The 25,329-nt window shown below is 42.6% G+C and overlaps 1 protein-coding gene across 1 annotated transcript; it reads right to left on the minus strand.

Moving 5' to 3' along the window:
* Nucleotides 1-216: 216 nt before the first annotated feature.
* On the minus strand, nucleotides 217-25,190 carry LOC129847178 (prostacyclin synthase-like). The gene is made up of 10 exons (XM_055914990.1): nucleotides 24,846-25,190; nucleotides 23,860-23,983; nucleotides 22,916-23,091; nucleotides 17,373-17,522; nucleotides 7,015-7,142; nucleotides 5,028-5,209; nucleotides 3,266-3,419; nucleotides 2,461-2,642; nucleotides 1,764-1,915; nucleotides 217-1,407 (listed from the first exon to the last, which is right to left on the minus strand). Exons 1-10 carry the CDS (start codon nucleotides 24,968-24,970, stop codon nucleotides 1,257-1,259), a joined length of 1,524 nt encoding a protein of 507 aa, XP_055770965.1. The 5' UTR covers nucleotides 24,971-25,190; the 3' UTR covers nucleotides 217-1,256.
* Between the last annotated feature and the right edge of the window lie 139 nt (nucleotides 25,191-25,329).

The following is a 25,329-nucleotide window of genomic DNA, read 5'->3' on the forward strand; positions in this document are numbered from 1 at the left end:
GGGTCATTTGCGGGTCTCCAAAGTTTGTCATTTGAGGAACCCTCATTGCACTTGGTACAACCAACGATGTGTACAGTACAAACCTAGGATGACTGACAGGGGGCGCTTTATTGAAGAAACCTCACAGTTATCTTGGTACTCCTCAATTGTACAAAATATTTAGGAAGCAATAGGAATGCATTTATTAATGTCTACATTCGTTTTTGACACCTTTATTCTACTACAGACGCCTTAACGCATACTTTGAAATTATATTATGTGAACTAAACATTTAAAAAAAAGAAAACATTTTCCTTAATGTATTTTCTTTAGAGAGTACCAATGTTACTGTCCCCATTACAAACAACAAATACTTAAATACATGTCATTTTGTCCTTTTAATTAAAATACTGTAGAATTCCATTAATTCCTATGGAGGACTGCTCCTACTAGGGAGTGCCAATATGGCCGACCGGTGGTTTCCAAAGCTTCTCAATGGGCAATACATTGCTTCAGCAAGCCAGGGTTTATATACATCATTGGGTACAACATGCTTTACAATTGTAACCTCTTTGTACATGCATAAGCTTACCACTCAACGTTATGCTGCTGGGATCCCCAGAAACCCGTGAGAGGGATATGAACTCAGTAATGTAGAGTGACTAAAAAGTAGGTCAGCTCTTATTGGTCAACTGGGCTATTCATTTATTTTCAAATGACATATAAATCTAAACTTTCCATTCACTCTGCCCCCGACCAGCAGGGCAATGTCAGTGTAACGAATGTGTGGTTAGCTCTGTTTAGAGAGTGGCCAGCCACCCCATTACTCTCAAAGCATCTACCAAATAGTTCTCTGATGCAATGGACACAACTGTCATGAGACTGGAGGGGATTTATGACACCATTTAATCACTGGGATAAGCTCCAAATTGTTGTGAACATTTAAAAATATATATCATTGTAATTAGGTGGGGCAAGAGTTTATATGGAAAGCACTTTAAACACTTGGGGCTGGTTTTATTGAGCCAAGCTAATCATTGATACAGCATATTGTATAAACAAAATAGTGAAGAACAAAAACAAACACTTTAAAGTGAAATATATAAATTATAATTCAAGATAAATAGCACAATAACATTACACTGTACATTTGTGTTGTTACAAAAATACATACTTTATATTGACATATATTGACTTTATATTGACATATGTCAAACACTTTGATATGAGCATAAATTGATGTCTGGTTTGAGAGATCTCCGCACCCCTCTCTGTCTTCAATGTGACCGTCTAGGTTTATATCTGATGGCCAGGTCTCCTTCAGGCTGCAACATTCCAAACCCATAGCGACTGGTGTTCACCTCTGGCATCTGAGCCTCTGGATCACACAGCTCCAGTTCTAGATGAGACAGCACCAGGTACACAAACCTGAACACACAGAGAGAGACACAATAGGTAAGTTGTTGACATAATACATTACAAACGTGTCTAAACTGTAACATTTTCTATTTGCATATACCAGTTTTTGCATACCCCATTTGTATTTTCCTTTGGAATGGGATATTTGCATAGCAGTGAAATTCATCTCACTGGAACCCAATCTTGCATAGACACCTGGAGGAGTCTGCGTAGTCACAAACAGCTGCTAAGCCTTCCATCTCCCCAAATCAATTGTCTGTCCCAGAATTTAGTTTGTCCCTGACTCTGGTGAGGTGGGGACCTCTGACCCCCTCCGACTTCCTCTGCCCTCCCCTAACACCCACAGAGAACACTCAGACACTCACTGTCTGATTGAGCTGATAGCAAAGCGTTTTCCCACACAGCCATTGGTGCCCGCGCCCCATGGCATGGTGTAGTACTTGAGCCGTCTCCCTCCTTTAAAGAAGTCCTTCTTCACAGAGCCTTCCTGGTTGAGGAAGCGGTCATACTTGAATCTCTATGAAACGAAACACAGGGAGGTAAAGCAGTGAATCCAGCTCATACTGACAAATGATGATCAAACATGACCGTTCCCTCACGCTTCCTGCAACCATATCATATCACATGGCAATATTAGCCTATTATTTCAATTTCCCTGCATATTCCACTAATTGGATGGTACTGTAGGGTGGAGAAGGACAACAGAATGACACAGCCGTGTAACTAAATCCCTTCCCACACCTATTAGCTGTGTTTCTGTTTGTGTTCCTGTGCCATACAGGCTAATCCTGTAGTGGTCCTGTGTTACGGGTTTAACCTTTTCTCCCTCTCCATCAGTAATCCAGGGGCACTTTAGAAACTGTGTAGGTGTGCTTCCTCCTTATGTAAACAAATGTCAATAATTATTACTGTACCTTATCTTCAACCTGTGCTATACAATTAATACAACTAGTGTTGTATAGGATAGACAACATGCGCAGATGGACTTGAAACTAATCTTTATTGTCCATTAATTAGGGAGCTATTCTTTGATAATGTGGGAGGGACAAGTGACATCCATACCTGTGGTTCCTGGTGGATCTCAGGGTCCATCTGAGGGCTAATGAATGGAAACAGGCACACTCTGTCCCCACTCCTGAGTTTGTACTCCTGCCCATCGGCCATGTGCAGGGTCTTTGCCTGCACTACCTCTCTGGTAATGAAGGGGGCAGCACTGAGCCTCAGCGTCTCCTCTAAGGCACTGTCTGGGATTGGGAGGGCAAAGAAAAGAAGAAGATGAACACTAATGTACACAGACTCATTAGGCATATCAAATCAAATTGTATTGGTCACATACAAATATTTAGCAGATGTTATTGCGGGTGTAGTGAAATGCTTGGGGTTTTGTAGGGGTTATGTCCTCATAATAGATTCACCAAGGTCATTCTTATTTGATGACTCCCTGCAGAGGAGTTACACATTAAAAAGGGCTAGTCAGGTTACTATATTCAGGTTAGTGTCATTATTTGCACTAGAGGTTAGACCACCTGTTGATGGTGACATGGGAGCCATTAGCTAATTGAGAGCATCTTTCATAGTCTGAGCAGGTGGATCTGCCCTGGTCTTTTAGTCATTGAGCTCATTAGGGTCTCAGGGAAAGACTGTGTGGCCACTCGCCTGGGAACAGTGTGTATGTGTGTGTGTGTTGTATGTGTCTCTCTTTTCAATTTTCCTCTCCCCCTCTCAGCACCTCTCCATCTCTTTTTCCCCCTCCCCTCTCTCTTTCATGATTTTAAACAGAAATACCCTGTTCATTAGGGTACATGTGCCCATAGGGATGAAGCTCCTTGTCTTTGTGCAGATGACCCATGAAACAAGAAACCCTCACCAAACACAGGTGTGTGCTGTAGCCTGTCCAGTAGGGGACACTGTACTGAGTCCTGCCCTGAGATCTTGCTGAACTCCTTCTTCACCGCCCTCATGGCCTCAGGATTAGTCAACAGGAAACCCAAGAGCCAGAATGCAGCAGGTCCAACATTACCCTGGCAACAAATGAAGATTGATATGAAGGCAATGACAGTGAGTTCCCTCTTTGGTAGTTCACAGAGAGATTGTACAGGTAGCAATTATGTAATCGGAGAAGAGAACATTACACACTACATGACAGCTCTTATTATTTTCTCTCATAGTCGTGTAGTTCACACAAAGGGCAACCAACACTTGTCTGTACAGTTAAATCCTTTCCTGTCAGGAAGTAAGTGCTGTAATGGCTTAATTCAAAAGGAAATACATTAGACACCAAACAGATACTCAGTATGGAGTGTTTGAGGGCACACTGGCCTGTCCATGGCCATCTCTCTGTGTTTGTACATGACTGGAAAGACCACTGAATTTACATTGCCTCCAGACCAAACAATGTTTCCTATGTAATAAACTGCACAATATACAATCTAGGAGTTGTATGCAATATAATACCACAAGGAGGAGACTGGGTTTGGTGAGGATATTGTTGGTAACACCTTTTGTTCTTAACTAAATTATTAGGGTTACTGAAAAAAAGGGAACTGAAAGATGGCAATCAAGAGTTACATGATGATGGTAGATCATGTGTCTGTGGGAAATGTTAGAGGCAGTTATCAGTTCTCAATGGGTGAAGTAATGTCTAAGCAGCAGGGTTGGGCTCATGGAATTGACCCCAACCCTGCTAAGCAGAGTGTACTCAGAATGTACTTAGTCTCAGAATGTGTTCAGATGCACTTGAAGACATCTTTGTGTTTACAGCCTACTTTTTCCATCTTGGGATTCCAAGGGTTCATTTCGCTGACATCATACACTTTTCTCTACATAAAGAGGCTACCAGTGCACTCTTGTGGTAAAGATGAGTATTAAACTCATGTCTGTCTTTCTGTTGTGAAATACTTATTAGAGCAGGAGGAGCAGACTGCAGTGTCACTCTGTGACAACAATTCTAGCACGGAAGAGAAACACAGCTTGAGACAATCCCACTGAGGCCATGTGTAGTTGAAGGCCACTGGGACTCGCAGTAGTCTAACATAGAGATAGTATAGCTGCCCTCTCTTAGATAACAACACTAAAATAAGGTCTATCTGTTCTGGGGGTTTTCCATACACTCCAGTGGTTGAGAATACAGCATTAGTATTCATCTTAAAGCACTGCACGGGCTCGTAATTATTTCTAGTCTTTCAAGAATAATCACTTATTATAAAACGATTCTACAATGGTTGGACAAGGCATAAAAGGTGTGGCAGACAAACAGGCACAGTAGAATCAGAATTTGAGAGGCGCACTGTGTTGAAAGCTGAATTTGACAAAGGGTAAGCCTAACCAATCGAGACTAGCATCTGACATTGGCATGTGAGCGTCTTTGTATTGGAACATTGTCATGTTTAAGATGGCTGCTAGCCAGAAGGGTGTGCTGCTAAATAACTTGGTGTCATTGTTGGCCCGCCTCCAAAAAGCTATTGAATAGAAAGGAATTTTTCTATCTATGTGTGTAATGGAACAACAGGGATTTTCACCAATCATTCATGAGACCTGTTCAGAACAGCTTTAAATAGCTGGGCACCCCTTGCTTTGTAACAATGACAGAACTCACAGGGAGGTGAGTTAGGGCATTGAATGTGACTGACCTGTGTGGCCCAGAGCTGCAGCAGCAGGGCTCTCCTCTGTGTCTCCTCGTCAGCTCCCTCCTCCTGCAGGAGGTGCCTGTAGCATCTCAGCCAGGTGCTGGACCCCGAGCCCTCACCCAGCCCCGCCGGGGCCAACAGCTCCCACAGACGCACCCGCACACTCTGGGCAGTCCTCTTCTCCTCTGACAGACAGACAGACACCCATACAAAAACACATAGGCACAGACAGGTGAGTCAAGAGTAAACACAAACAAACAAACACACACACACACACACACACACAGGTTAAACAGAGTTAATGTGATTAGTGCCGTGAAAAAGTATTTGCCCCCTTTCTGATTTTCTCTATTTTTACATAGTTTTACTGAATGTTATCAGATCATCAACCAAAACCAAATATTAAATAAAGGGAACCTGAGTGAACATATAACACAATATTTGGATACTTTTTACATTTATTTAATAAATAAAGTTATGCAGGAGGAAACCTGGCACCATCCCTACGGTGAAGCATGGTGGTGGCAGCATCATGCTGTGGGGATGTTTTTCAGCAGCAGGGACTGGGAGACTAGTCAGAATCGAGGGAAAGATGAACGGAGCAAAGTACAGAGATAGATCCATGATGAAAACCTGCTCCAGAGTGCTCAGGGCCTCAGACTGGTGCGAAGGTTCACCTTCCAACAGGACAACGACCCTAAGCACACAGCCAAGACAACGCAGGAGTGGCTTCTCTGAATGTCCTTGAGTGGCCCAGGCAGAGCCCAGATTTGATCCTGATCGAACATCTTTGGAGAGACCTGAAAATAGCTGTGCAGCGACACTCCCCATCCAACCTCGCAGAGCTTGAGAGGATCTGCAGAGAAGAAATGGGAGAAACTCCCCAAATACAGGTGTGCCAAGCTTGTAGCATCATACCCAAGAAGACTCGAGGCTGTAATCGCTGCTAAAAGGTGCTTCAACAAAGTTCTGAGTATAGGGTATGAATACTTATGTAATTGTGATATTTCAGTATTTAATTAATACATTTGCTAAAATTTAAAATTGTCATTATCGGGTAGTGTGTGTAAATTGATGACGGGGAAAAAAACAATTTAATCAATTTTAGAATAAGGCTAACGTTAAAAAATGTGGGAAAAGTCAAGTGGTCTGAATACTTTCCGAATGCACTGTATTTTACTAATGTAAATGAGCATGACATAAAGATGAAGCAATGAGTGAGTCATGTGACATGAAACATCAATGATATCCACATGCCATATGAATGGAAAGAGGTGACAGTAGTGACACGGGTGGGGCAGATACTATCAGAAACAGGAGATATGTGGTAGTAAGTCTAGAGGTAAAAACATATACAGTATGTATCGTGAGAGAAGAGTATAATCGGAGATAAGGGGATGAAAGGGACAGGTGACAGTGAAATGGTGAGAGAAGACATAGGTGTGTCAGGTGACATCAGATAGTGAGTATGAAACATCAGACAGTGAGTGAGTATGACAGTGAGTATGAAACAGGTGTGAGAGTGAGAGAAGACGACATAGCGTCCATGAGTAATATGCCAGTGTGAATCGGAAATAGGATTCAAACATATGACCCGTTCAGATAAAATAATTCACTGCAGTGATCGCACCATGGCAACCGAGAAACAAACTTAAAGTCCTTTCACTGATGAGGTCACCACAGTGAGTCCATGGACAAATGACATATCACAAACAGCCAGATGACACAATGATAAAAAAAGCTGAGTCATATAAAGTGATAATAATACAGATTGAATTCTCCCTCTATTCAATCTTTATAATACATTAAAAATTAGGGTAAAACATTAAATCTATAATACCACATTCAAAATTATTTGAGCCCTAAGATCGGACACAATTACTCTTTATTTTGATCAACTCCCACATCCATCTGCCATTGTACTTTTACACAGATTTAAAACCTTGTGGTTCATAATGTTTCTTTCAGAGACCATGTTTCATTTAGTCACCTGGTTTTAGTGTGGTCCTCGCCATTTTGGTCAGGAGGTTGTCAAACGTCCGGTACTCCGCGTAAACGTCAATGGGGTCTGTTCTGTTACTTTTCTGCTCCCCTTCGAAATGTGTGAGGTACCCTGCCCTGAGGGAGAGAGAGTGGGTAGGTGAGTTTGTGGGTGTAAGGTAGTATGTAGTCTCCCTAGTCAGACAGGTTGCCTCCCACAATGTAACAATGATCCGGCATGTTACCTGAGGTCTCAGATATACAAGACTAGGTGGTATGCCAAACAAACAGAGCTTGCTAGTTTAGGTAGCAATTACGCATAGGAAACCATGTCAAAGAATAGTCATTACATTGATTGAAGTTGCCTTAAGTGATGGTTAAGATTCATTTCCTATCGATGTCCTCCGACTTAAGGTCAACAGGTACTCTTCCTGTGTTCCACTGCTCACCCACCTGATTAGTGTTCACAGCGTGGGCCTTTACTAGTATAAACTTCTCTCACGCGAAAAGTAGTAATGGTTACATTATCTGCTTCGCATTAGGACGCTGAGTGTTTAAATGACCAACTCAAACATCTCTGGCATCGCTATAAATAAAAAGCCTTCTACAGTGTGCAGGCGTGGAGAGTGCTACAGGAAGGGCAGTCTAGAAGCATAGTGTTTGTGTGAGGGAGGCTCAAATAAGCATGGGTGGCACTGCTCTTTCATTAGATGCCTCTTACGTGCCACTCAACATTCTTCTTGGTGTATTTACAAACAAAGTGGCTCGTGGAACGGGCTTGTGCGTAAACTGTTTATCCCAGGTTTTTGACGTAGGCCCTGGGGGACGTGTGGGTGAGTGAGTGAGTCAAGAGAGAAGAATAGAGTTGGACATTTTTTGTGTCCTCGGTGTCTCTGCAAATGCGTGACTACATGTAACGTGTTGAGTCCTGATTATTGTGTTAGGATGTTCTGTGACTGCTCTCATGGAAGGGACTGATAGAAGAACAGAAAGAAGGGAACACATTGTTACTTTGACCCAATGCTCAGAAACTGTGTATGCAAGGTCATTAACAGCTTATTTAGTACTTACTTAGTTCTGGGATCTACATGGAAGTTCTGGGAACTCCATTTAAGGATTTAGAGAATAGTAAGTGATTGAGTGGAATGATTTTTGTATGATTGACTAATTTACTGAAAAAGGGAAATTAGTTCGCAGAATGATTGAGGTATGAGTAAATTGTTAGAGTAATGTAAACTGGTAAGGTAAATTTAAAAGTAGTAATGGGAAAATGGAACAGTAAAAGTATATATAAAGACCCAGATCGGGCACCAAAGAGACCCAGTAAAGTGATGGCAAAGAAATTTGGTAAGGGGCTACTGTGTCAGACAGAAGATTGGACAGCATGGACTGACCCTGCGAAAGATACTGTGAAGTTTGAAGAAGAGGTGAGAGCAATCATTGCCATGTATAACCCCCCCACCTGTGAAAGTGAGGAAATGCCCTGTCGGTGTTTGAAGTTCAAGTGGAACCAGTGTAAGGTAGGTTGGAACAGTGATGCAACCAGAGCCAACCGTGCTGACCAACTCATTGCTGTGTTTGATAATGTAAAGACAACATACCCAAAAGCACACAGACTGGCAGAAATACATTCCACCATGATGAAGGCCGATGAGAGCTTTGAGGAATATCAGGAACGAGTGGAGAATATCTTCCTCCACCACTCTGATCTGACACCTGACCAAGTATGGCAGCCTGCTGTGCCATGCCGTGGTTACTAGCCTGCGACAAGACCTGAAGACAGCTGTGACCCATACATGCATTTGCTGGGAGACAAAGACCCTAGCTGATGTCAAACCTTAAATCACCCATGCAGAAAGACAGATTAAGTGAAAGAACTCCAAGACTGGAGCTAAACTACACGCTGCACAGTTTATGTTTTTCGCTGGAGGAAGAGGATACCGTGGAGTTGGAGGTCAAGGATGATGCTGAGAGAGGAATGGGAAGAGGGCGAGGAGTGCAAGGCGCCTCTGGAGGAAGAGACTGGAGCTGCTACAACTGTGGCAAGCCAGGACATTTAGCAAATAAAATAAAAATGTATACAACCGTGAAATGCTTATTTACAAGCCCTAAACCAACAATGCAGTTCAAGAAATAGTTAAGAAAATATTAACTAAATAAAAGGAACACAAAATAACAATAACAAGGCTATATACAGGGTGTACCGGTACTGAGTCAATGTGCAGGGGTACAGGTTAGTCAAGGTAATTTGTACATACAGGTAGGGGTAAAGTGACTATGCGTACATAATAAACAGTGAATAGCAGCAGTGTAATAACAAAGGGGGCCGGGGGGGGGTCGATGTAATTAGTCCGGGAGGCCATTTGATTATTTGTTCAGCAGTGTTATGGCTTGGGGGTATTTATTTTTATTATGGGTAGAAGCTGTTGATGAGCCTCTTACCGCTTTAAATCTCCGCTTACCTTGCAGTAGCAGAGAGAACAGTCTGACTTGGATGACTGGAGTCTGACAATTGTTTGGGCCTTCCTCTGACACCACCTAGGATACAGGTCCTGCATGGCAGGAAGCTTGGCCCCAGTGATGTACTGGGCCGTACGCACTACCCTCTGTAGCGCCTTACGTTCGGATGCCGGGCAATTGCCATACCAGGCGGTAATGCAACCGGTCTGGATGCTCTCGAAGATGCAGTTGTAGGACTTTTTGAGGATCTGAAGACCCATGCCTCTCCTGAGGGGGAAAATGTGTTGTCGTGCCCTCTTCACAACTGTCTTGGTGTGTTTAGACCATGATAGTTTGTTGGTGATGAGGACACCAATGAACTTGAAACTCTCGACTCGAGAGGGCCTGTTCGGCCCTCCTTTTCCTGTACTCCACGATCAGCTCCTTTGTCTTGCTCATATTGAGGGAGAAGTTGTTGTCCTGGCACCACACTGCCAGGTCTCTGACCTTTTCCCTATAGACTGTCTCATCTTTGTCGGTGATCAGGCCTACTACTGTTGTGTCATCAGCAAACTTATTGATGGTGTTGGAGTCATGCTTGGCCACGCAGTCGTAGGTGAACAGGGAGTACAAGAGGGGACTAAGCACGCACCCCTGAGGGGCCCCCGTGTTGAGGATCAGCGTGGAAGATGGGTTGTTGCCTATCCTTACCACCTGTGGGCGGCCCGTCAGGAAGTCCACGATCCAGTTTCAGATGGAGGTGTTTAGTCCCAGGGTCCTTAGCTTCGTGAGGAACTTTGTGGGCACTATGGTGTTGAACGCTGAGCTATAGTCAATGAATAGCATTCTCACATAGGTGTTCCTTTTGTCCAGGTGGGAAAGGGCAGTGTGGAGTGCGATTGAGATTGCATCATCTGTGAATCTGTTGGGCCGGTATGCGAATTGGAGTGGGTCTAAGGTTTTTGGGATGATGGCGTTGATGTGAGTCATGACCAGCCTTTCAAAGCATTTCATGGCTACCGATGTGACTGCTACGAGGTGGTAGTCATTTAGGCAGTTTACCTTCACTTTCTTGGGCACAGGGACTATGGTGGTCTGCTTGAAACATGTAGGTATTACACACTCAGTCAGGGAGAGGTTGAAAATGTCAATGAAGACACTTGAGTATTGGTCCGCGCATGCTCTGAGTCTTTAGCTCGGTGCGGATGTTGTCTGTAGTACATGGCTTCTGTGGGGGTCACTGTGGGGACGACGTCGTAAATGCACTTATTGACGAAGCCGGTGACTGAAATGTTATACTCCTCAATGCCATTAGATGAATCCCGGAACATATTCCAGTCTGTGCCAGCAAAACAGTCCTATAGCATACCATCCGCGTCATCTAACCAGTTCTGTATTGAACGAGTCACTGGTACTTCCTGCTTTAGTTTTTGCTTGTAAGCAAGAATCAGGAGGATATAATTATGGTTAGATTTGCCCCCAAAAAATGTTTACCCTCTGGTTGCACATGCGACATGCTGGTAGAAAGGATGTAAAACGGATTTAAGTTTGCCTCCATTAAAGTCCCTGCCACTGGGAGTGCCGCTTCTGGATGAGCATTTTCTTGTTTTCTTAGGGCCTTATACAGCTCGTTGAGTGCAGTCTTAGTGCCAGCATCAGTTTGTGGTGGTAAATAGATGGCTACGAATAATATAGATGAAAACTCTTGGTAGATAGTGTGGTCTACAGCTTATCATGGGGTACTCTACCTCAGGCGAGCAATACCTCAAAACTTCTTTAAAATTAAACATTGCACACCAGCTGTTATTGACAAATAGACACACACTCCCGCCCCTCGTCTGACCAGACGTAGCTGCTCTGTCCTGCCGATGCATGAAAAACCCAGCCAGCTCTATATTATCCATGTTGTCGTTCATCCACAACTCTGTGAAACATAAGATATTACAGTTTTTAATGTCCCATTGGTAGGATTGTCTTAATTGTAGATCATCCAGTTTATTTTCCAGTGATTGCACATTGGCCAATAGGACGGATGGTAGTGGCAGTTAACCCACTCCCCGACAAATTCTCACAAGGTACCACGATCTCCGCCCCCTGTATCTCAGTCTTTTCTTCATGTAAATGACAGGGATTTGGGCCTGGTCTCGGGGAAGCAGTATATCCTTCGCGTCAGACTCATTAAAGAGAAAATCTTTGTCCAGTTTGAGGTAAGCAATTGCTGTTCTGATGTCCAGAAGCTCTTTTCGGTCATAAGAGACTGTAGCAGCAACATTATATACAAAATAAGTTACAATGTGAAAAAAAAAGCAAATTTGGTTATGAGCCCGTAAAAACGGCAGCCATCCCCTCCGGCACCATTATCTCAATGGGACTGTCCTGGTGATGGAGATGACCAGGGTGAATGGGAATGGCCAGGACTTCCTTGTAGATGTAAGGGTTGGAAATCCCTTTGGTGGGAACAAACATAGGATGAGGTGGAAACAGAAGAACACTCTGATGATGAAGAACCACATGCTAGATGTTGAAACTTACCACCTTGCTGAAAATCCCCTGATAGAAATTGAAATACTTGGCCAGAAAATTCAATTCGTAGTAGACATCGGGGCTGCTATCTGCCCCTCTAAATAAAAAATCTGTACTCCTCCGACTGCCCTGTCAACCTCTTGGGAAGAGATCTGATGTGCAAGATAAATCTGACTGCTGCATGCACTGCTGAAGGCTTGTCCCTCCATTCCCCTACAAATGAGATATACCCATGCATGTCCCAGTGTTATTATGCCTGGCATTTGAACGATCCTGAGGTGGAAGGTGAACTACGAGAGATCACTTACCTCTCCACACCACTGTGCATGGGAGGTCCCAGAACATGTTCACTGCACAGCAGCGGTCCGCTCGTGTGAAGAAGACCCTGAATATCAACAAAGATGGACAAAGCAGAAAAGCAGAATGGAAGTGACAATTGATGGAATATACTACGGTGAGGAATTTACAGGTGCCGGAGTTTTGCTGTCTGATGTACAGAGAGCACTGTATGAAGTAACAGGTGCTGTCCCACACTGTAGTATTAAAAAGAAAATTGTGGGGGGGGGGGGGGGGGGGGGGGGAGAATGTAGAGATGTTGACCCTTGGATGAAGAGTGTGATGACAGCCACTGATTGGGTGGCCTGGGAAGGTGATGAGAAGGGGCCACCATCAACAGCAACCTTTTTCTCCTTTCTGGGCTACCACCCGAACGATACCAAAGAAATAACCTATTCCTACCGAGAATATGATGGTTGTGTCTCAAGATAACTCCCACATACTATGGCTGGATGAAGTGCCAGAACAGCTCTGGGCTGTCTCCAAGATTGATATTGGGAAGATGAGAGGTGCCACCCCAGTGAAAGTTGTCCCGAAGAATAATCACAGACCATATAAAAATCAGTACCATCTGAAACAAAGAAGCAGAAATGGGTATTATTCCCATCCACGAGACCCTGGTTGAAAATGGGTCTTTGATCTCATGCCCAAATTATCTGTGTAACACCCCTATTCGACCTGTTAGGAAGCCATTTGGTGAATATAATTTTGTGCAAGATCTTAGAACAGTTAATGATGCTGTTCACGCAAGAGCACCCTTGGTGTTGAACACAGTTACTATTATTCCCCAAGTTCCCCCAGGCAGCTATTGTTTTTCGGTTATAGTTTTGGCTAATGCATTTGTCAGCATCCCTGTTGACCCTAGGTCACAGTATTGGTACTCTTTTCCGTTTCTTGGGGAAACAATTACTTGGACAGTGATGCCACAGGGCTACATTGAATCACCTGTCGTTTCTGCCCAGGAAATGGCGAGGAACCTGGAAGGTTGTATTCCCTCTGGATGTAGTACTGTGGTTGAATACGTTGATGACCTGTTGGTCTGTTCCCCATCTGAGGAAATATGTCACGAAGATACTAAGGCATTGTTGATTTTCTTAGCTGAAAATGGTCAACGTTTTCCCCTCTAAGATGCAGTTATGTAGAAGTTCTGTTAAATATTTGGGTCATGACATAATTTTTATTATTTTATTATTATTTTTGATGGTCACGCCCTCTCTAAAGATATTGCCTCAAGCCTAAAGTCCCCGCCTAAACCTGTTACTAAGCAGCACATGATGTTTCTGTTGGGAGAGGCTGGATACTGCCGCCCATGGTTGAAAGACTATGAGGACACAGTACAGCCTCCTCAGGATTGTATTTCGAATCAAACTTTATTTGTCACATGCCAAGACATTCATGGCAGAAAGATGTAAATGTCTGAAGTGGTGGAATGGACCCCTGAGACTGAATTAGCCTTGGTTAAGTTAAAGCAGGCTCTACTATTGACCCCCTATTTAGGGTTTGCCTGACCACACCAAACCATTCCATATTTTTGTGTCTGAGAATCATTGACACAGTACCAGGGAGTTGGCTTTAGGCATGTGGGATACTACTCTAAGCATGAAAATATGTACTGAGCTTAACCCATTGACCATTGAGATGGACTGTAGGAAGCAGAATAGGAAGCAACCAGCTTGGCTGCACAAAGACGTTCCTCTTTTGAATTCAGGAACGACAAGGGTGAACCTTTAGTAGGCTATGCGGTTGTCACCGCTGTTCAAACTGTGGAAAGTGCTAGACTTCCTCTTCCTCTGCTCATGCAGCAGAGTTATTTGGTTTAACCAGAGCATGTACGTTAAAGCTGATTGTGCAGCCAAGCTGGCTGCTTCCTATTCTGTTTCCCCTTTCTACAGATGGCAGCAGTTCCTGTTCCCATTAACCTCTTCTCTCCTAATAATGTTGTTGTTTTGCAGGCAGCAGCTGATGCGACTGAGATAAGGCGGTGGGCTGAACACTGCCACAAGGACACCTCAGGTGTATGGCTTGATGATTCTAATAGACCTGCCATGCCCCATTGTACTTTCCAATACCTTGTTAAAGGTGTTTGCAGAATTATTTTGTAAGAAATGTGTGATCTGTATGACTAATAATGTTGGATGCAGCATTTCAGTATCCTACGTGTCCAATCTCTGGCCACAGGGCCCCTTTGAGCACTTGATGATGGACTTCATTGAGTTGACCCCTTGTGAGGGGAACAAGTATTGTTTGGTGATTGTTGACATATTTTCAAAATTGATTGAAGCTTTTCCTTTCAGGAGAGCTACAGCAGCAGCTGTGGCAAAGGCTCTTCTGAGAGAGATCATACATACCAAGGTGGGGTCTGCCGTCAAAAGTCTCCTTTGACAATAGTTGACATTTTGTGGATGAGATTGTTCAGTCCCTGTCATAGGCTTTACAGATTGATTTGAGAAACCATTGTGCCTATCATCCTCAATCTGGGGTTGCGGTAGAACGGAAAACAAAACCCCCAAAAAATTATTGATTAAACTGATTGGTGAAACAAGCCTGACATGGGTGAAGGTGCTTCCATTGGCACCGATAAGCATGAGAAGCAGATCCCACACAGTGACTGGTCTCTCTCCCCATGAGGTGCTGACAGGGCAACCCATGAGAATGACTAACACGCCATTTCCTCAAAAGAGGTTGCCGTTGCAGGGAATGAAAGAAGACTTGGGAGCATACTGAGTCTCACTTAACAATGTTCTTAAGACTCTTCCCACAGGTGAAGGCTTCTCTGCCCAATCTATCAGGAGGAACTGAGCATTGTCAGTGCCCTGACGACTTCATGATGTTGAAAGACTACAGAAGAAAGAGCTGGAAGGATCCTTGTTGGAGAGGACCATATCAGGTTTTGCTGACCACCCCGAACTGCGGTAAAACGGTAGCTGAGAGGGACACCTGGATTCATGTCTCGCACTGCAGACAAGTTCCTGCCCCTGAGGAGGATGGCGGGAGTCCCATCCCTTAGGCTGTGTGGCCACCCTGGATCTGCACCATTGTGCTGATTGGAACCGTTGATTGCCCTACAGTGACTGACTGTTCAGGTGAAGATGAAAGTCCCGAGCCAAAGGGACCACCGCAGACTCAGAGTAGTGGTCCAGAAGGAGAAGTCAGCCAAAGGAAAACTGAAGTAAAAGGTCAAGATGAGGGAGGGAATCTGTTTCTCTCTCAAGCTGGAATGATGGCAAATGTCACCTCATAAAAGACTTCTTGTTGGGTATGTGGGTTGTGTCCTATGGGAGTTGGTAAGGGTCTCACATATGTAGGGGTTTCCTTGCAGGGGTAAAACGTAACTATTCAACTGTCCTCAAAATTGTCATTGGCCAATTCCCCCCTCCCCAATGAATCCCAACCCCATGACTTGTTTTGCGATATACAATGTTATTGTCAGCCTTGTATATCCTAGACCAAACAATTACAGTGACCCACCCATCCCTATAATAGAATCCCTGGTAGCCCCCTGGTGTATTAGAGGAATTGGGAGTAACCATTTGGGTGAAAATGTTTGTAACTGTACTATGTTGGTGAATGGTAGCAATAACTGCTCTCTTGTAGTACATGATTCTGTTACAGGAGCACCAGGAAATGTGAGTTATACAGTTGTTGTTTAAAATAAGTCTATCACACTGAAAGGAGCCCCAAATGGTACCTATTGGTTGTGTGGCAGATTTGCTTCTTATAGTTTATCACCTAATTGGTGAGGGACATGTACTGTTGGGTTTGTGGTGCTGGCCATGAGAGTCCTTGGAAACACTGAAACAGAATTGAGGGTTCTGTTCAGAGACTATCATCAGCCGACCACTCATTTTAATAAGTAATCCCTTGCAGATGTCACTCAGGTGCAGACCTTCTTCTCCCAATTCGCTCGTGTTTTGCTGCCCCAATATGGAGTTGCATGTGCCTCAGATCAAATTCGAGATTTGGCTATTAAAGTTGAGAAAATGGAAAATACTACTGGAGACGCCTTTGTTATTCTGAATGTGGAAGTAAAAGCACCCCGTAAGGTGGCCCTGCAAAACTACTTATTGGCTGGTCAAGGGGGTACTTGTGCACTGATTGGCGACGAATACTGCACTTTTGTCCCAGATGTGTCATCAAATGAGACTGATCTTGCTAACTACATTGCCACAGTTACAAAGTCTCATTCTGGGAAATCAGAGTGGGTGTTTACTGGTTTGCTGAAAGGCCTCTTTGGAGCTTGGGGCTCCCAGATAGCTCAGTGGGTAATAGCTGGAATCTTTTGTTTGAAGTGTTTGATCATTTTGCTTTCTTGATGTAAGGCCTTTTGTACTTCCCTGGCAACTAGAATCTCAGCAACTATCATGTTCAATGCTACTAAAGAAGGTGATACTGATAACTTGCTGTCTCTCCAGGAACTCCCCTTTCCCCCTACAATTGATGGTAATATACAAGAATGAGTTAGTATCCATGTTTGATAAAATACCTGAAGGTTTTAAGTTAGGTTGTTAAACAACAGCAACCTTATAATGTGAAGGGTAATGGGAAAGGTATTAAATATGAAGATGGATTTTTGTCTATTGTATGTAAGAATCAGTATTTACTAAATGCACTCCTGATGATAGACTGAATGTATGTTAAGAAGTAAAATACATTTTTGTTATCACATATGGTGATAAAAGGAGGGAGTGTAGAGGACATTTTTAGTGTCCTCTGTGTCTCTGCAAATGCATGTAGCATATTGAGTCCTGATTATTGTGTTAGGATGTTCTGTGACTGCTCTCAGGGAAGGGACTGATAGAAGAACAGAAAGGGACACATTGTTACTTTAGCCCAACGCCTAGAAACTGTGTGTGCAAGGTCATTATCAGATTATTGCACCCTGAGAGCAGAGACGCCTAGTTTGTGCATGAGTATAAAGAGTGCTAAAGGGAGAGCATCCCTTCAGACAAACTTGTACTTAGAGTATTAAGTTGGTTGTAACCTCTCCAGCCTTGATACTAAAGACCTGTTAATTTAACTTTAAATCCTTAGTGGTAATTTCCATGACAATTTGAACCCCTCCAAACATACCTGAAGAGAAGACTGTAACAGAAGCTGAAGAGCCCGTCCGTGTTCCAGTCAGTCTGGTTGTGACAAGGCCTCTGGGCTTGCAGCAGCAGGGACTGGAGATGGCAGTGCATAGTGCTGCTCAGGCAGGACAGGCTCTCCCCCTCAAAATGCCTGAGGACACAAAGGTTTAAGTCAAGAAATTAAGGTCAAGAGAGAGGAACGTTCATCATCAAGACCAAACCTGTAATTCACTCCTACCTATATAATGTGAAAAAACACCATAAAACACCTGTGGTCCTAGCATTAAGAAACACTATCCTATGTCTGTGTAGTAAACCTGTGTGGCAGGGTACAAAACACTGATACTGTGGATTCAAAATCCACTACACAGAGACAGTGGTCTATGCACAGTATAGCCAAAAAGTAAGCACTATAGCACTGTAACCAACACAATGACGATATGGCTGAGATAGACTGAGGTAGTTCCACAACAGTGTCACGTTCATTGAAAGGATCGGACCAAGGCGCAGCGTGCTAGCGGAACCCCTGGACAACATTCCGCTGAAAAGGCAGCGCGGGAAATTCTAAAATATTTTTTTTAAATATTTAACTTTCACACATTAACAAGTCCAATACAGCAAATGAAAGATAAACATCTTGTTAATCTACCCATCGTGTCTGATTTCAAAAAGGCTTTACAGCGAAAGCACAGCATATGATTATGTTAGTTCAGAGCCAAGTAAAAAAAAAACACAGCCATTTTCCAGTCAAAGATAGGAGTCACAAAAAGCAGAAATATAGATAAAATGGATCACTTACCTTTGATGATCTTCATCAGAATGCACTCCCAGGAATCCCAGTTCGACAATAAATTACTGATTTGTTCCATAAAGTCCATCATTTATGTCCAAATAGCCACTAGTTGTTAGCGTGTTCAGCCCAGTAATCCATCTTCATGAGCACTAGGTCCAGACAAATACTCAAAGTTCCGTTACAGGTCAGAGAAACACATCAAATGATGTATGGAATCAATCTTTAGGATGTTCTTAACATAAATCATCAATAATGTTCCAACCGGAGAATTCTATCGTCTGTAGCAAAGCACTGGAACGAGAGCTAACTCTGCATCACGAGCCTGAGACACTCTGCCAGACCACTGACTCATTCAGCTCCCATTCCCCCCTCCTTTATAGCAGAAGGCTGAAACAAGTTTCTAAAGAAGGTTGACATCTAGTGGAAGCCTTAGGAAGTGCAACCCCATAGACACTGTGTATTCGGTAGGCCAAGCTTTGAAAAACTACAAACCTCAGATTTCCCACTTCCTGGTTGGATTTTTCTCAGGTTTTTGCCCGCCATATGAGTTCTGTTATACTCACAGACATCATTCAAACAGTTTTAGAAACTTCAGAGTGTTTTTTATCCAATACTACTACTACTAATAATATGCATATATTAGCATCTGGGACAGAGTAGCAGGCAGTTTACTCTGGGCACGCATTTCATGCAAAAGTGAAAAAGCTGCCCCCTATCCCAAACAGGTTTTAATAGTGAAACTTACAACAAAACAACAAAGAATCTAACAAACGTGCAGTATTGCAGTGCACAAGGCAACTATACAAAAACAAGATCCCACACCAGAAAGTGGGAAAAAGGGCTGCCTAAATATGATCCCCAATCACAGACAACGATAAACAGCTGTCTCTGATTGGGAGCCATATCAGGCCAACATAGACATACAAAAACCCCTAGACCTACAAAACCCCTAGACATACAAAACCCTAGACATACAAAAAACTAGAGTACCCACCCTAGTCACACCCTGACCTAACCAAAATATATAGAAAACAGAGATATCTAAGGTCAGGGCGTGACAAACAGTGCCCAGCAACAGCATGGTGGGAGGTGAGCACATTTGTTGTATGCACCAGGGGTTGGAACTGGTTCAGGGAACAGAACAGAAAACTGGAAAATAATGACATTTTTCAAGGAACAGAAACTGAACCTGGAATGAAAGTGATCCATACTATTCCAGAACAGAACCGTTATTTTAAAAGCATGGGAACTAGTATACTCACAGACATCATTCAAACAGTTTTAGAAACTTCAGAGTGTTTTCTATCCAATAGTAATAATAATATGCATATATTAGCATCTGGGACAGAGTAGAAGGCAGTTCACTATGAGCACGCAATTCATCCAAAAGTGAAAATGCTGCCCCCTATATCAAAAAGTAAAAGAAAAAAATAAGCAAACACATTTGGTGTTTGGCATGTGGGAGACTCCCCAAACATATGGAAGGAGGTACTCTGGTCAGATGAGACTAAAATTCAGCTTTTTTGGCCATCAAGGAAAACGCTATGTCTGGCGCAAACCCAGCACCTCTCATCACCCCGACAACACCATAACCACAGTGAAGCATGGTGGTGGCAGCATCATGCTGTGGGGATATTTTTCATCAGCAGGGCTTGTGAAACTGGTCAGAATTGAAGGAATGATGAATGGCGCTAAATACAGGGAAATTCTTGAGGGAAACCTGTTTCAGTCATCCAGAGATTTGAGACTGGGCCGGAGGTTCACCTTCCGGCAGGACAATGACCCTAAGCATACTGCTAAAGCAAAAATTGAGTGGTTTAAGGGGAAACATTTAAATGTCTTGGAATGGCCTAGTCAAAGTGGTATGACTTAAAGGTTGTTGTACACTAGCGGAACCCATCCAACTTGAAGGAGCTGGAGCAGTTTTGCCTTGGAGATTTGCAAAAATCCCAGTGGCTAGATGTGCCAAGCTTATAGAGACATAACCCAAGATACTTGCAACTGTATTTGCTGCAAAAGGTGGCTCTACAAAGTATTTATTTTGGGGGGGGTGAATAGTTATGCACACTCAAGTTCAGTTTTTTGTCTTATTTCTTGTTTGTTGCATCTTCAAAGTGGTAGGCATGTTGTGTAAATTAAATGATACAAACCCCCCAAAAAGTCAATTTTAATTCCAGGTTGTAAGGCAACAAAATAGGAAGGGGGGTGAATAGTTTTGCAAGCCACTGTAGGTACTCACATTTTCCATGTATCCATTATGAGGTTGCTACAACCATAGCCTATGAACGAGTTTACAATGTAGGTGAACAGGTCAAAATATTTTTTTTGTAATCAAGGTGACAGACAGTGACTGTCACGCCCTGACCTTATAGATCCTTTTTAGGTCTCTATTTTCGTTTGGTCATGGCGTGAGTTGGGGTGGGCATTCTATGTTTTTGTTCTATGTTTTCTATTTCTATGTGTTTGGCCGGGTGTGGTTCTCAATCAGAGGCATGTACCAGGCAGGCATGTACCAGGCAGGTACCTGTCCATGTCCTCGTCACGGAGCAGAATCTTTGATGATGGTTGAGAAGAGTAGCGAGGGAGAGTCGAAGGAACAGGAAAGCTAAATATTGCACATGAATTTATCCTCCACTCATCCACCTTGCAGGGAAGACAATAGGAAGGAGAGAGACTCTCAGACTCTGTGAATGTAGCATGACCTCTTATCTTCCACTCCACTGTTGGCATGATGTATCTGCTGTATCTGCTGTCTATCGTTGTTTTTGATTGAGAACCATACTTAGGTAGCCTTTTTCCCACCTGTGTTTTGTGGGTAGTTGTTTTCTGTTTTGTGTCTGCACCAGACAGAACTGTTTCGCTTTCGTTCTCCTGTTTGTTGTTTTTGTTCGATGTGTTTTTTAAAAATTAAATCATGAACACTTTAAACGCTGCTTGGTCCACTCTTCCTTCAGCCATCGAGAACCGTTACAGTGACACATTCAGTACTGCCTTGTACACTCTTGCCTGCATCTAGCTGATCTAGGGTGTAATCATTAATCCAACAGTTGCAAATGTGATTTTCTATTGGACAAATGTATGTATGTTTATCCCCGTTTTGTTCCGTTTGCTTCCATTTAAGAAACATTTTACAACAGAATTGGCTGATTGAATACACCTCTGATCACACGCAAACAGAATTCCCTTTCATAGCAGCCACATTAAAACAGCATGATCACTTTGCTCATTGTATATATATATATATATATATATATATATATATATATATATATATATATATATATATATATATATATATATATATATATATATATTTGCTTCTCACAACTATCTACACGTTCTCCTCCTCTCAACTTTTCCCTTCGCTTGTGGACTTCAGTGCACAACACATCAGCTGTCTGACCAGGCAAAAAAAACTTTCCAAGCCAAACCTTCATATCATGACCGCTAACTGCTACACACAGCCTACATCGTTGTCACGTCATAGTCAACATAGCTACTAGAACTAACGCGTTAGTAAACCCACTACAATCATGCACTACAGTGTAAAGTCAGAAAGCAGTTACACCGGTGGGCCCCGATGGCAATAAATTAATAAAACTTAAAGCCAGCTAGCTAAAATAGCATCCCTTTCTGTTTGAGCCGGGTGTTTGAGTAGGCTAAACTAGCTAGCTGCATTCGCTAGATAAGTGAAAGTTTAAAAAAAAATAGGGCCAAATATAGCTAGCCAAATCTCTCTCGCTCTCTCTCGGAAGAAATTAATTTGTTCAAAACTGTACAACTATTGTCTTTCTCTCTCTCTTTGAGTCAACTACTCACAACATGTTATGTACTGTAGTGCTAGCTAGCTGTAGCTTATGCTTTCAGTACTATATTCATTCTCTGATCTTCTGATTGGGTGGATAACATGTCAGTTCATGCTGCAAGAGCTCTGATACTGTAGGTTGGAGGACGTTCTCCGGAAGTTGTCATAATTACTGTGTAAATCTATGGAAGGGGGTGAGAACCATATGCCTCCTAGGTTTTGTATTGAAGTCAATGGACCTAGAGAATGACAAAAGCTAGCTGCCCTCAGGCTACACCATGGTGCTACCCTACAGAGTGCTGCTGAGGCTACTGTAGACCTTCATTGCAAAACAGTGTGATTTAATCAATTATTTGGTGACGTGAATATATTTAGTACAGTTTTATCAAAAAAGGATAACTTTTTTAATATTTCACTATTTTGTTTTTATGAAATTCACTGAGGAGAATGGTCCTTCCCTTCTTCCTCTGAGGAGCCTCCATCTGGTGTACACATATGTTGCAGATGTTATCGCGGGTGTAACGAAATGCTTATGTTCCTAGCTCCAACAGTGCAGTAATAACCAACAAGAAAAGTTGACTGGGAGCTAGGAACAGAGCGTCCATGCCTGTTGTCGCGATCTTGCTTACCAACTTATGCTGATGGTAGTGATATCTGTGATGGTTGATGTAGTATTCCCTGGTCCCAGAAACCTTTCTGTCTCAGGGAGGGAAACATTTTGATTTAGACTACGGTGGAGCCAGGCAGCAACTTTACACACACACAGTTGTGTATTATACCTGTGTAAGGATCCAGTTATTGGCTGGATAATGCTGTCCTCAATTGTCTTATTTAAAACATGTCATTTTGAACTCTGACCATATCAATAGGCATGTGGAGCTGTTTTTGGGCTGGCCCACATAAAAGAGCGAGTGACACTGTGCTAGGGATAACGATAGGGACGTACTGTTTCATCATGGCCTTCTCTACAGCAGGGTTGTGATGGGGGAGCCGCAGGCTAAAGATCCTGTCCATGAGAACCTGTGCATAGCGTGTGAAGTCCAGGGACACAGAGTCCTCTATCACAGCATCATAAGAGCTGGGGTCCAGCAGCACTGTCACATAACGTCCAGCCACACGCACCTACACACACAGACACAGAAACACAATTAATAAGGGTGACACAAACAAACACTCACCCTGAATGGTGAAGAATTGAATCTACTGTAGATGTATTCGAGAATTAAGGCAAGAACAGATGATCAGGTTAAGGTACATTTACGTAGATGATATTGAGGATAGTGTTTTATATCCTCCTGAGACCCCAAAGAAGTGTTTGGGGTGAAAAGAAAACATTACTAAGATTGAGATTTTGTAAAATATTGTTATTTATCTTTTATTGTAAGTGCAAAATTGTTATCTGTAACGGTCATTAGGACGTAAATATGAAAACATTTAACATTACAGTCAATGGGTAAAGTAGGTGAAAAACAGAGTTGCGGCATCCGGTTGTCCACTACAGAGGATATTTCTTTATAAGCTCTTATTTCATGTGAAAAAAAATATTACACAGTACTGACAACTCACTTAACTATTCCTGAGATATTCACTTACTAGAAAACAAGTTGAATATCAAAGTCGCAAAAATAATAATTACACACTTCTTTTCAAATTTCTATAAAATGTTCTCATTTTGACAGCAGCCATTTTTTTAGGAACCAGGAAGATAAAGTTGTCAAAGTCACAACCTCACACATGTGACATCATTGAAAAGCCCAGAATGTCATCTCAAAGGGACAACAGGACGTAATACTGTGGCTTGTATGGCCTTAGAGATATGGACAAAGAATTGATGTCCACTGGAGAACAAACATTTATTGCTGGGTGTCAGGAGGATATCGCCACTCTTACCGTGAAGATATCGCCATGCTTCACCTTCATACGGGTTAGGAACTTGGCAGCATCTCTTCCAAACTCAAGGGCATGGCCTAACCATGGAATAACTCCTTTATCTAAAGGTGGCTCTTTCTCTGACCTGTATAGAAAATAACAGAATACAATTAATTTTGAACAGCTAATATTCATACCTATATTTGTTCATATCAACATTACTGATTGCACATATTTTGTATTTTAATATAGTGACTGTACCCATACATCAATTGAATCAATATCTGCATGCCTGGCTCTTATCAGTACATTGTGTAACACAGCTGTGTGTAAAATATATACAGCTTTTCCAGGAAGTTCTAAAACCAGAACTCTCCCATTAACATTTAGAATAGAACAAGCCCATCAGTTCCTCACAACCAAGGAGACAGCAACAGGGATGAAAACAGATGTGCCTTCATGAACCTTTGATACAAAATCTTTGAGACACGCAACTTTACATTTAACTGGCCAGCAGAAATAGTCCTTAAATCGACAGAAGTTTTGAAGTCTGGCTGTTTAACCAAACTCCAAACACAGCGTTGAGTGGGAGGATAAATTGTTATTTAACAGGCCACTAAACTAACAGATTAAGTAATGTTGTTTACTTCTTATAGTAAATCCCTTGGTTTTTGGTTAAACTCAGAATTATCTAAATTGTGCCTCTCAAGAATGATTGACAGGCGACAGCTCATTTAAATATATCGCTCAATACAACTATGATATTATCAAGATCTATTTAGATTATTTTAGGGTTATGGTAAATACTACTTTATGCTGGGTTAGTTTATGATAGGTAGGCAATACATATATAAGTAGGCTACGCAAATATGCGCACAGGTGAAAACAAGTTTGAAAAGGCTACAATACAGTTTTATACAAAAAGCATGCATGCTATGTTCAATGTATGCATTGCAAAAGTAGAAATTAGCTCGAATAAAACAGTGATTTTAGAAAAGGGTACTCACCTAGAGCGTTTCGAAACAAGTATGAATAAGATCAGGATGCCCTGGACAATCAAAAGTATCGTCCAAATCATAGCTCGTAGTCTTGACAGAATTACATGCACGTTGGTGCGCAGCAGTGAAAACATATGAATAATTTAAGACGACAGGGTCCACCTGATATAGTGCTGTTTTATGTCATCCGATGACGGCATTCCAGGGTGTTCCCCGACCTCATCCATCTTCCTATCCGCAAGAGCTCACGTAGGACGCCTTGAAAGCCAATTTATGCTTGATCCGAAATTGTGGACGGAGGGTGTGACGCAATTGCAGAGTTTCTGGAGGCATGCAGAGAACAAATCAAGCTCTGTAGCGCATTGCTGCGCGCCTCTCAAATGTAACAATGTGGAGGGCTCAGTATAGCTCCACATTGAGATTATTGATTGACAGTAGGTGTGGGCGGGAGGTCCTGTATAAACACAAACTCACTTCCTTGACAACAGCTCTG

The sequence above is a fragment of the Salvelinus fontinalis genome, chromosome 3, assembly GCF_029448725.1.
Source record: "Salvelinus fontinalis isolate EN_2023a chromosome 3, ASM2944872v1, whole genome shotgun sequence".
Taxonomy (NCBI): Eukaryota; Metazoa; Chordata; class Actinopteri; order Salmoniformes; family Salmonidae; genus Salvelinus; species Salvelinus fontinalis.

Coding starts and splice junctions, on each gene's coding strand:
- LOC129847178 (XM_055914990.1), bottom strand. CDS start 24,970: ATGTTTTCACTGCTGCGCACCAACGTGCATGTAATTCTGTCAAGACTA. Junction 17,523..22,915: donor GAGAAGGCCATGATGAAACA/GTACGTCCCTAT, acceptor TTGTGTCCTCAG/GCATTTTGAGGGGGAGAGCC. Junction 3,420..5,027: donor TGCAGCTCTGGGCCACACAG/GTCAGTCACATT, acceptor ATTTGTTGCCAG/GGTAATGTTGGACCTGCTGC.